Source organism: Sciurus vulgaris (genome assembly GCF_902686455.1).
Source record: "Sciurus vulgaris genome assembly, chromosome: 7".
Taxonomy (NCBI): Eukaryota; Metazoa; Chordata; class Mammalia; order Rodentia; family Sciuridae; genus Sciurus; species Sciurus vulgaris.
In genome coordinates this window covers 118,716,804-118,730,150 of record NC_136467.1, presented here as the reverse complement: position 1 = coordinate 118,730,150, position 13,347 = coordinate 118,716,804, and the positions used below count along the sequence as shown (strand labels likewise).

At 37.5% G+C, this 13,347-nt stretch overlaps 1 protein-coding gene across 1 annotated transcript in view; it reads left to right on the top strand.

Moving 5' to 3' along the window:
* Window positions 1–13,347, top strand: part of DNAH8 (dynein axonemal heavy chain 8) — a gene marked incomplete at its 3' end in the record, with an annotated part of 249,573 nt that overhangs the window by 72,501 nt on the left and 163,725 nt on the right. Inside the window, exons 27-31 of the mRNA XM_079148326.1 lie at window positions 3,360–3,473; window positions 5,285–5,347; window positions 7,596–7,696; window positions 10,430–10,567; window positions 10,725–10,965. Coding sequence (XP_079004452.1) covers window positions 3,360–3,473; window positions 5,285–5,347; window positions 7,596–7,696; window positions 10,430–10,567; window positions 10,725–10,965 — 657 coding nt within the window. The remainder of the gene's footprint in view (window positions 1–3,359; window positions 3,474–5,284; window positions 5,348–7,595; window positions 7,697–10,429; window positions 10,568–10,724; window positions 10,966–13,347) is intronic.

The window sequence follows — 13,347 nt, the reverse complement described above, 5'->3', positions numbered from 1 at the left end:
TGTGTATAGAAAACCAAGGACCAAGGAGGACTGCAAAAATTTAGTCCTGTTTTATTATAATAATTTCATAATTTTAGATTTTCCATTTATGTCTCTGACTCATTCCGAGTTAATTTTTGTATATGGTGTAAGTTGGCAGTCCAGCAAAAACGTGTATATCCAGTTGTCTCAGCTTTGCTACTTAAAATTTTTCTTTCACCAATGAGTTGTCTTGATATTCTTGTGGGAAATCAATTTCCCTTTAATGGAAGGGCTTATTGCAGACTCTTAGTTTTATTTTATTGCTCTATATGTCTATCCTTACATCAGGGCAATGCAATCTTGTTTACTGTAGCTTTGTGCTAAGCTTTTTTAAAAATTGTATAAAATACATAGAATATAAAATTTACCATCTTACACTTTATCATCTCCATTTTCCCCTTCCCCTACCTTCCCCCTGACAACCACCATTCTACTTTCTATCTTTATCAATTTTATTACCCTCTGTTACGGTTTGGATGTGAGGTGTCCCCCAAAAGCTCACGTGTGAGACAGTGCAAGAAGGTTTGGAGGAGAAATGATTGGGTTGTGAGAGTCTTAACCCAATCAGTGGGTTAATCCCCTGATAGGGATTAACCGAGTGGTACCTGAAGTGGTAGGTGTGGCTGGAGATTTGGGTCATGGGGTGTGGCCTTGGATGTATGTTTGTATCTGGCAAGTGGAGTCTCTCTGCTCCCTGGTCACCATGTGAGCTGCCTCCCTCTGCCACGCGTTTCCACCATGATGTTCAGCCTCACCTGAGCCCCGAGGAATGGAGCCAGCCTTCTGTGGACTAAAACCTCTGAAACTGTGAGCCCTCAAATAAACCTTTCCTCCCTAAAGTTGTTCTGGTCAGATCCTTTAGTCACAGCAGCGAAATAGCTGACTAAAACACCCTCGCTACCTCATAAAACTAAAATTATAATATTCGTCTTTTTGTGACAGGCACTTTTCACTTGGCAACATGTCCTCAACATTTGTCTGTGTTGCAGCAGGTGTCAGAATGTCTTCCCTTTTAAGGCTGAATATTCCATCACATGCATATATCACATTTTATTCATCCATTAATGGATACTCAACTTGCTTGCTCCTTTTGGCTATTGTGATTAACACAGCTGTGAACAAATATGTATGTTTTTGGGACCCTGCTTTCAGTTCTTTGGCTATATCCCCAGAAGTGGAATTGCTGGATCATATAGTAATTCTATTTTTAATTTTTGAGGAGATGTCGTAGTGTTTTCCATAGTGTGTCACCACTTCACGTTGCCACTGACAGTGGTTTCAATTTCTCCACTTTCTTACCAATGCTTGTTATTTCCTATTTCCTTGGCAGTAGCCATCCTAATGGGTGAGGTGTATCACACTGTGGTTTTGATTTGCATTTCCCTAATGATTAGTGATAGTGAACATTATATATATATATATATATATATATATATATATTCTTTGGGGAAATGACTGTTCAAATCTTGTGCCCATTTTAAAATCATGAGGCTTCTGTTTTTGTTGTTGAGTTGTGGGAGCTCTTTATATGTTCTGGATATTAACCCCCTAAGAGAGATGATTTGTAAATATTTCTTTTCATTTCCTGTTTTGCCTGTTCACTTTGTTGCTTGTGCCTTTATAATTCTTTTAATTTCTACAAGACTGATAATGATGTCCCCTTTTTTATTCCTACTGTTAGTAATATGAGTCTCCTTTCCTTTATTCTTGATTAGTCTTGGTAAACATTTGACAGTTTTATTGATCGTTTCCAAAAAGAACCTTTGGTTTACTGATTTTCTCTCTTTTTAAAATGTTCTCTATACCCTTTATCTGTTCTTTAGTTTTTATTGTTTCCTTCCTTCTCCTTGCTTTGGGTTTAGTTTGTTCATTGTCTAGTTTGTTAAGGTGGGTCTAGGTTTCCTGATTTGAGATACTGTGTTTCTTTTAATGTAGACATTTACAATTATAAATTTCTGTAAGCATTTCTGAGGTTGGTAAAAATTTACACACCCTAGTTAAACATTGAAAGTGAACTCTGCATTCTTTAATTATGCTGAAAATTTTCATTGAATATCAAATAAATTGGATGTTGGTTTTAAATTTCTCATTTATGCAAAGTTTTGTCACTGATATTGAAGCAAGACACAGTAGCAAGGACACAGAACTGAAATTGGGGTCATACTGATTGCAGCTGTGCCACCAACCAAATGAATGATCTAATGCAAGTTAATGACCTTTGTTACTCAATTTCTTCATGTGGTCATTTAGAATATTAATAATTTTTTATATGCAGTTGTGAGACTCACTTGAAGTAATGCATATAAAATGCTCATGTTTATTTAAATACATATTTGGTATTGACTAATTGCTTGCTTTGAAAAATGCTTGCTGGTTTATCAGGGAAGTGAGCCATAGAAAGGAAACAGAGAACTCCCCACTGAGATTGAGGGAAAACCAGTCTTCTGTTGTGATACACTTGGATTATTCTTCCATCTTTTTGACTATCCTTTAGGAGAGATACACTGTTCTGTACTACAATCACCATTAAACTTAAAGTAGTGTATGTTCAACTTATACATAGATGGTGTACTTGAGGGTGATTAAGAACAGGGACCCAGGAGCTGCACTGCTGGGTTTTGAATCTTGATCTTACCTCTTATTGGTGCTGGGATTTTGGGAGCGGTTACTTGGCTTTTCTGTGCCACACTTTTCTCACCTGTAAAATGGGTATAATATTAGCATGATAGAATTCACTGCATAGGATTGTTGCCAGGATTGAATGAGTTAATGTGGAGGATACTTGTAATGTTTTTTATACCTACAGTAATATCACTTTCTTTTTGGGAATTGCTCCAAGCTCTGTAGCCTTGTGAACCTAGTAGAGATTGCTAATCCAGCTGTTGATGTGGCCCCAGAGAGAGCATGTCACCCAGACTGGGTTTGTCATAGTAACTCTTTTCCGGGGCATAGTGATGGCCTGAGCTAGGTCAACCAGAGAGCTTTCCAGTTACCAATTTCAGAGAAAATGACTTAGCCTCTCGGATCACAAATTAGAATGATTCGAATCTCCTGTAGGTGCATATGGGTTGTTGATGTATTTTATTACAAGGAAACAGAGACATCCCTGTTCCTACAGGACACCTGTGAGAAAAGACACTTGCTGGAATAGAATTGCAGTTTTCCTTTTTTTTTTTTTAACTTTGACTTTATTTATTTTTATGTGGTGCTGAGGATTGAATCCAGTGCCTTGCACATGCTAGGTGAGCTCTCTACTGCTGAGCTACAACCCAGCCCCTCAGTTTTCCTTTTTAATATGTGACTTTCACTCTCATGTCGAATATTCCTTTTCATTCCAGGTTTCTGTGCAAGACGAACTAGTTCAAGTGCAGCCAAACTTTAAAAGTAATCTACTGGAGGCTGTGGAGGTTTTTCGTGAGGATGTAACAAACTTTGCAGAATCATATGAGCAGGTAATTTAAAACTGAACTGTGCTGGGTGTTAAAACGTTGGGTGATATGTTTAATCTGAAGGGACCCTGATGAACCTTAGAAATAGGTGCTTTGTGTGTAAGCAGCCTTATTTGCATATTTATAGCTGTCTGGAAAAAGGATGGGTGGCTATTCCTTTAGGCATGTTTTCTGGAGAAAGCAAGCAGATGTGCCAGTTAAAAGGAGCAAACCACACTAGAGATGGTGGAAGGAACAAAGGGCCTGGTTTTGCTCTTTGTCTGGGCCAGAATTCTCAGATTTCCTGGTAGATCTAACACCAGGGTGGGGAGGCTGTCAGAGACTATCAGGGCTTAGGGCTTAGGGCCCTATGCCACCTCACTTTGCCTTGTCACTAACTCTTAGAAAACCAGAAAGGTCACTGAAAATGAGTAATCAATGTCATTCCCTCAGACTGCTCAACCTCATATTCTGAATGATAATGTGGACTTCCTTGAACTCAACTTTTGAGTTCAACTTCAAGGAAGTCCACTAAATTATTCTATTTCTAGTGGTCACAAATGGATCTGAATGCAAAAAATGATTTAAACCCTTGGTGCTACTGACATAACGCTTTTTGATAACACATAATAAGTCTTTTTTAGATGGACTAATCAACATTGATTTGCCCTGTCATTCTGTAGTTAAAAATATTAAAACGGAGTCCCTGTCTCAAGGATCCCCGAGCACACAAAAACCACTGGGCATCATAAATGACCTTAACCTTGGTTGATTTGCAAACACAAAGGAAACTTACTTAACCTGAGCTATTTCTTGCAAATGTCTCTATTAAAGAAAAGCAAAACTTAAACTGAACCAATGAGAAACAGTGAATTTATAATTATGTAAATAGAGAATTTCCAGTAGGTAGACTAAGGAAAGCAATCAGTCATATAATTTCTTGGTATTACTTCCACATTCACTCCATAAAACCCCTCTCTTAATTGCAGTGGAGGCCCTAGACCGCTTCTGGTTTGGAACTGTCCGACATATGAAACAAATACTTTAAAATTTTATTGTGCCTCGGTTTACCCTTTAAACACTATTATGATCATTCATTATTTGGCATATCCATGATATTCCTGATTGTACAGACCACATTAATAGCCTCAATATTCTTCATTTTCCCGCAGGGACTCTTCCTTGTTATTTTAATCTGTCACTACATAGGTAGCTGTCCCATTCCTTTGCCTTTTGGGGAAGCTATTTTTGGGGTATTGTTTTGCAAACGTGGATTGGTTCCTGGTCACCACAGACTGCCTTCTGTTCTTCCGGGTATTCAACCTGTGTGTATCTCGGTTTCCATATTTGGTTGAACAGTTAGTACAAGAGGGCTGATCTAAGAATTCTGCATTGGTTATTCTAATGCACAACCACACATGATCATTTATCATCATAAGTGAAACTCAGCAGAGCTCTCGAGGTACACACTTCATACAGGATGTGTTTCTTTTTTTCCACATCTTTCATTAGCTGTGTGAAGGACCTTTAAAAATGAATGGAAGCTGGAATAATGAAATATTCTGAAATTGATAGTAGTCATGGTTGCACGACTCCGAATATACTAAAAACCATTGAATTGTACACTTTGTAAGTGGGTGAATGGTTTAGTATGTGAATTATATCTCAATAAAGCTGTTAGAAAAAATGAATAAAAATTTCAAGTACAGGACAAAATTAGACAATTTAAATGAAAAATAATGCTTATTGATTTAAAAGAAAAGACTAGATAGACTCAGTGAATAGATGGATGATCTGATTAAGAATGAAAATGGAGATTGTATTATTTCTCATAGGAAGGACCCATGGTTCCAAATATACCACCCCAAGAAGCCAGCAACAGGCTACAGATATTTCAGGTAAAACCACACTTATCTGTTACATTGACCAGGATTGACCAGGTGCTCTTTTTAAAGATGATTGTAGGGGGAAATTTATGTTTTAGCTTATAATAGGAAAGTTAATGTTTAAAGTATATTCAAATTTTAATTATATCTTTTTTTTTTTTTTTTTTTGTGGTGCTGGGAATTGAACCCAGGGCCTTGTGCATGTGAGGCAAGCACTCTACCAGCTGAGCTATGTGCCCAGCCCCCTTTAATTATATTTTAATCACCTAAATGATGTGATTCACTCCTTCTCTGTGCTCCTCCAGACTCTTCTCCACAAAATCTCCCTCTGCATTTTTAGAGAATGAGACCCTGATTGTGAATTTAAATAATATTTTATTCTACTTCCAAGAATCTCATTTGATAAATAAAGTGATAAAATTATAGCATAATAAAAGTCACCCGCATAAGATTGGCAGATGGGTTTTCCGTCTTCCCCTCGTGTCCGTTGTTTGGCTGTGTCCATCCCTTTCAACGTCCCTGCCCCAGACGGCGAAGTACTCATTGAATCAGGTCAACCCGTGGCTCTTTTCTGCATTCAGATTTTTGTCAAGAAAAATCACACACCCATTTGGATTAATGTTTTGTGAATTCATAGATTCCTCTATAAATTAGCCTGTCGAGAGCATCAGGCAATTCAAATTTTTTTCCTGGTCTTTTCCTGGTGTTGTTTTTTTTAAGTTTTTTTTTTTTCTTTTAGTTGTAGATGGACACATCCAAAACTTTATTTTTATTTCTGCGCGATGCCGAGGATTGAACCCAGTGCCTCATAGATGCTAGGCAAGCACTCTCCCACTGAGCCACAACCCTAGCCCTATTTTCCTGTTTCCTGCCATGACTGAAAAATATGTTTATGTTCTCTTTACATTCCCCATCTGCATTTTCAATAATTTAAAAAAATATCAACAATTTAATGACTCCTGTGTGGTTTGGTCAATAGATATTTGATTAAGAAATGGTTCTCACCTCTAAACTGCTAAAATCCAATAGGGAGATAGCAAACTAAAGGTAATTCCAAAACCACGTGATGATCATTATACTCTACTTAGGAGAACCTGTGTCATGGAAACAGGGCTAAGGGGCTCCCAGCTCAGGTAGGGATATTGGGGCAGACAGAGAAGGCTTCCTGGAAGAGGAGGAGCTAAGCTACCTCTTGAAGGACTAATTAGAGTTAGCCTGGGGAAAGAGGAAAAGCCAGTTAGGCAGAATTTGCAGCTTGTACAAAGTCCCAGCAGTGAAGAGCCTGGAAGTGAGCAGGGACCAGCGAAGAGAGATTTAGGGAGACGTTGACCATGGTAACTGACCTGGAAAGGGAAATTGAAGATAAGCTGGGGCAGAGGTGGAGTGGGGTGGGTACCATACTGCACCCTTTATGTAGAGTGCACATATTTTGTTCCAGGTGAATTACTTCTGTTTACATGTATGCTCTGAACACTCTTAATAGTTAGCATTCCAAATTTATAACCAAGTTCAAATTCAAAAGAAAAATTAAAATATGAGTATTGACTTTGTTGATTTAAATTGTTAGAATTATTTCAAATAGTATTAAAATTGACTCTGGTTTTGTAGACGCTTGCATGAAGAAAAAACAGGGTTGAATGGATTATGCTACTTATTTATTTATTTACTTATTTCGGTGGTCCTGGGGATTGAACTCAGGGTACTCAGGGGTATTCTACTACTAAACTACATCTCCAGCGTCCCCTCCATACATATATTTTTTGAGACAGGGTTTCACTAAGTTGCCCGGGCTGGCCTTAGAACTTGTGATCGTCCTATCTCAGTTTCCTGAGTAGGTGGGATTACAGGCAGGTGATACCTGAACCAAGCACACTTCACTCATTTTTAACCCGTAGGAGGGAAATATGACCAGTCTTAATTAGTGCATTTGCCTTTATTACAGATTTTTACAAATGCAGTTTTGTTACTTTCAGGTGTGTATATTGCAACTTGAAATTTAGGTCTTCTGGAGATCACTTAATTTATTAAAGAAAGAATTTTATAAAATGGATGCTTTTAGAATGTTTGAAAGCTCACTTTCTTAAATGCTCAACTTTCCTCTAGTAGATTGGCATAAGTGTAAATTTGCTTCACCAGTCCTTGTTTCATAGATACTAATAAATAAACCTCAACCTAGCTTTTAGCTCAGTTATGATAAAGTTTACTTAAATGGGATCTAAATTAATTACATTTTAGTACAATTTAGAAATCTTTGTTATAGGCCAATTTTGATGATCTTTGGAGGAAATTTGTCACATATTCGTCCGGTGAACAACTTTTTGGATTGCCCGTGACCGACTATGAGGTTTTACACAAAACCAGGTAAGTTTAGAAACTGTCCAAGGGCTTGAGATATATCTCAGTTGGTAGAGCGCTGGCCTTGCAAGCATGAGGCCCTAGGTTCAATCCCTAGCACCACAAAAGGGAAAAAAATGTCCAGGTCTTACATACAAATAATTAAATCCTTCCTTAGAAGACTCACATCACTGACAAACCTTTTATCATGTGGAGAACAACATGACTTGGAACACTCCTAAATATTCCCCCTGTCCTGACTTTTTTTTTTTTTATCTTTTTTTTTGGTACCAGGGATTGAACCTAGGGGTGCTTAACTGAAGAGCCACATCCCTAGACCTTTTTATATTTTTTCTTTTGAGACAGTTCTCACTAAGTTGCTGAGGCTGGCTTTGAACTTGTGATCCTCCTGCTTCAGCCTCCTGAGCAACTCAGGCGTGTGCCACCACACCCAGTTTGTCTCCAGGTTTCTTGACCTATGAGACACACAGTGTTCATGTACAGAAGAAATTGTAGGGAAGTAGAAAACAGATTGCAGAAATTCTAGGCATGCATGGCCTAGAGTTAACTTTATACTTTGCTTTTTCTTTTTACTAGTTTTGGACAGTGTTAGTGTAGAAGTATTGCAACTTTGAATCAGTTTATTTAAGGGAATAACCTTCCTCAACTCTTTTATCCTTCTTACTGCACTTAAGCTAAAGTGCTCTTCCCCACAGTGGAGACGTAGAATTTACTGAAATCGATGGTCAAAGAACTTAGCTGATTTTAAGCAATAGATCTAAGATGTAAGCAAGTATATTTTAATAGAACTTTAAATATGCCTTTCCTCAAAAGGGACATTAAAACACTGCTATTAGCTTATTAGAGTCTTGACTTTAGAAAAGAGCTTAATGTTGACTTTTAGTCACAGCATGAAAATTTCACCATCAAATAGGTGTGAAATTTTCTGAAGGTAAGTGTGTCAGCCATACAGGGTGGATGGTCCACATTCTCTTTCTAAAACAGTTGGTCTTCAAATTTAACCCATTTACCAACTGTATGAGAATATTAGACAGCTGGTTCGTATCCCCGATGTATTGAATTGGAGTCTCTGGAATTGGGTCCTGGGAAATTTGTGCTTTTACACCTTTTCAAGGTGATTCTCAGGTATACTCAGTGTGAGGTTCAATGTGCTGACCTTCAGGATAGCAGGACAAAATCATCTGGACCAGTGGACCATTTTTTATTTTGATATTTTAAAGTAATCATATAAATAATTTATAGAAGAAAGAATAATAGGATGATAAAAAGACACTTTTAGTAGAAAATTTAATAAGATCTTAAGCAGAGTAAACCCAAACTTGCGCTCCATGATGTCCTGGTTTGAAGATACACATGAAGCAGAGGCCATCATTTAAATACAGCTCGCTCCTCAGCTGCCATGCATAAATCTGGAGCAGACCCAACTGCAAACACTGATTCCAGCTTTCAAATCCATCTCCCATAGATTGCTAGCTTAGCATTCCTTCTGATTTTTCTTGCACTCGCGGTGTTAAGCCTCAAGACTGTTGAAAACTCAGACACTTGTCATTTTGTTGAAGAGAGGGCTGCCACCTTCTTTGCACTATAAGCACAGACATCTTTGCTTTTATATTTGAATGATCAACTTAACAAATATTGTCATTTCTACTTCGTCTGTTTCCTTTAAATGTACTTCTGCCTCTAACACTTGTCTACTTATGAACTATATCAAATGAAACATACACAGGCATCATCAATAATGAGAAAACACTATTACTCATCTCTTTCACAAAATGGTCCAGTTCTTGTCGCCTGGTGAGGCCCTTGCCCCTGTTGAAATCTGTTGTTCGGTCCTAAATTATGGTGTTTCAAAAAACTCATCTGGGTTATCATCATCTGAAGACTCACAGTCTGAGGTGTCACTTATACAATCAATTTCACCCTCAAAATTAGAGTCTAGCTGTGCTTTCTGCCTCTTTTTTCCTTAACACTTTGGAAACATATTCTGTTGTCAATTTTCTTCCCTTTGCTGCTTTAGGAAGAAAATGAGGACCTGAACTCTTAGCCATATTAAGAGAAAGCTAAGCAAGCAGAAGTCTATAAGAATGTTGTCTCCAGAGTTGTTTTTGTATTTCTTGAAAGACGATGAAGTAATTTGAGACACTTGACAAGAAACCCAAAGAATGATTTGATAGTGATTGATTCACTATTACATCATCCTTTGAGAGATTTCATCATTATTATTATTTTAGTGATGTTTAGCAGAGTTGGGAATAACTAGTAATAATGAATTAATTCTTAGGTGGATGAAAAGAGCAAAATGAGAAAAGAATTGGAAAAATAAGATAAGGTTGTAGTGTTTTGGATTTATAAAAGGGTCCTGATTTTTCCTTTACAAAATAACCAAACCATGTGTTAATATCAAATTATGGTATTATTTGAAATGTTTGGGAACTGTAAACTTGGCCTTATTATTACTGTTATTTTATTATTGTTATTGTTATCATTATTATTATTATTATTATTATTATTATTATTTACAGTACAAGGCAAGACATGCTAGGCAGGAGTTCTACCCCTGAGCTACATTCCAGCCTTTAAACTTGACATTGCATATTAAACTTTAACAAAAATTTTTAATTGGAAGCCTAGAAAGAGGTGTACATTTGGTGTCTAAAAGACATTATTCACATAATTAATGAAATTTTGATTGAATGAACTCTGCCCATCCAATGATGACTTAATTATTTCATTTCGCAGAAAAGAACTCAACTTGCTACAGAAGCTGTATGGACTGTATGATACCGTAATGGGCAGTATTAGTGGTTATTATGAAATACTTTGGGGAGATGTAGATATTGAAAAAATCAATGCAGAGCTGCAGGAATTTCAAAACAGGTGAGCTTCCGTTGAATTAGCTTGCCTTTTTATCGTGCTTGTCTTCATAGGCTCCTATGGGTACGTCACAAACTAATTTATTCCCTGGTGTCTTACGGTAACATCTCCCTCCAAGAAATGCAGAGGTGATGACGTATTTTCTCTTTCTTTCTGAAAGATGTCGTAAGCTTCCCAAAGGACTTAAAGATTGGCAAGCTTATTTGGATCTGAAGAAAAGAATCGATGATTTCAGTGAGTCGTGTCCTCTGCTAGAAATGATGACCAACAAAGCAATGAAGCAGAGGCACTGGGACCGGATCTCTGAGTTAACTGGGACCCCATTTGATGTGGAATCAGATTCTTTTTGTCTTAGAAACATCATGGAAGCACCGCTCCTCAAAAATAAGGATGACATTGAGGTACGGAAGTTCTTATCAATATAGTCCATTAAAGAACGTCTTCCTTTTCTGAGAAATGTACAAGGAGACATTTTATCTGATTTTTTATTTAGTTTAATTTTTCTTTTAAATTAACACATAATGGTTGTAAGAATTTGGGGGGTGCAGTGTGATCTTTCAATACCTGTATGCAATGTGTAATGATCAAATCAGGGTGATTAGCATTTCCATCTCCTCTTCTAATTCTTCTTAAAACATATAATGGGTTGCTGTGTTTTGGCACCTGTTACCCATTGCCCTGCTATTCCTCTTTCCCTTCGCTAGCCTGTAGTAATTAATCACTGTTTTACTCTATTTTTTAGCTTTGACATGAGACAGAACATGTGGTTATCTGTCTTGCTGTGTCTGGCTCATGGAGATTTTTGAATTCTTGAGTAGCTTTGGCCCTTGTAGTTCTTGAAGCAAGAGGGTTTGAACTTCTGTTAAGTACTCCATCAAAGTAACTTGCATCAGACACATTAGTTATGCTTGCCATGGAAAAATAGATAGTAAAATGGGCAATGAGATGTGCCATGTCCACAAAGCTAGTGCAAGTGGTAGGAAGTGTTTGCATAAAAAGGTGTATGAGTTGGAACTGTTGGAATTGTAGGTCTACACTTGGACTTGTAAGAATAAGATTGATATGAGGAGAGTTTTAGTAACAAGGTTGATTATATAGATCTGGGGTATAGGGGTTCTGAAGTGCTCCTGGGGGGAGGCGGATGGTGGTCAGGATGCTTACGACATGTCGTGGTGGTGGGATGCTCTGCAAGGAGAAGGTGTGCGGACCTGGGGCACGTTCTGCATGAAAGCCAACACGAGTTCTGATTCTCTTTCTGTTTAGAATAAACACTTTGTTAGGGGGTTTACTGTTTGCCCTCTATTATGCACCCTTAAAATGCAGACTGATCCTGAGCATTCTTGGCTTTTACCAAATAATCCTGTCACTCACGGAGATAATATGATTATTTAAAATACATTAATTTTGGAGCTTCTCAATCTGTCCTCCTGTCCTTGAACTGCATGTCCATTTAAAAAACATCTGTTTACAGTGTTTATGTGTTGTGTTCTTATTGAATTCCTTAGGGTACTTTTTCTAAATTTCTAATTTGGTATTTATTTTAAAAGTCTATCAAGTTTTTATAATTTTTCTGTTATTACCTTCTTTTTTTCCAAGATTTTTTAACTGACCCTTTTTGGTAACTGCATGTTCTTTTTTCATTTCCACACTGTTCCCAATTTTCTGAATTCTGTAGATTCTTAAATCTACATGTATTCTCAGATTTGTAAGTTTCAAATCTATGGTTTTACAGATGTCTTCACTTATCTCTTTGTGCATCCTAAACATGAATATTTTGAATTTTTTTCCATTTTTTTATTAAAAATCATAAATTTACATAGGGCAATGTTGTTTGATTCATTCTGTTATTTTTCCTTTCCCCCCACCCCTCCCACTCCTCTTTTCCCTCTATACAGTCCTTCCTTCCTCCATTCTTACCACCCTCCTTATCCCTAACCCTAAACCTAACCCTAGCCCTAACACTAACCCCTCCTACCCCCCATTATATGTCCTCATCCGCTTATCAGCGAGATCATTCGTCCTTTAGGTTTTTGAGATTGGCTTATCTCACTTAACATGATATCCTCCAATTTCATCCATTTGCCTGCAAATGCCATAATTTTATCATTCTTCATGGCGGAGTAATATTCCATTGTATATATATGCCACAGTTTCTTTATCCATTCATCAACTGAAGGGCATCTGGGTTGGTTCCACAATCTGGCTATAGTGAATTGAGCAGCTATGAACATTGATGTGGCTGTATCTCTGTAGTATGCTGATTTTAAGTCCTTTGGGTATAGGCCAAGGAGTGGGATAGCTGGGTCAAATGGTGGTTCCATTCCAAGCTTTCTGAGGAATCTCCATACTGCTTTCCAGAGTGGCTGCACTGATTTGCAGCCCCACCAGCAATGTATGAGTGTACCTTTTTCCCCACATCCTCACCAACACCTATTGTTGCTTGTATTCTTGATAATCGGATAATCGCCATTCTAATTGGGGTGAGATGAAATCTTAGGGTAGTTTTGATTTGTATTTCTCTTATTACTAGAGATGTTGAACATTTTTTCATATATCTGTTGATTGCTTGTAGATCTTCTGTGAAGTGTCTGTTCATTTCCTTTGCCCATTTGTTGATGGGATTATTTGTATTCTTGGTGTAGAGTTTTTTGAGTTCTTTATGGATTTTGAATTTTTTTATTGTGGAAAATTTCAAACTGTGCGAAAGTAGAGATGCCCTTGCTTCAGGAGGGATCCACTCACGGTCATGATTATTTCATCTACACCTCCCATCCTCCAACAAC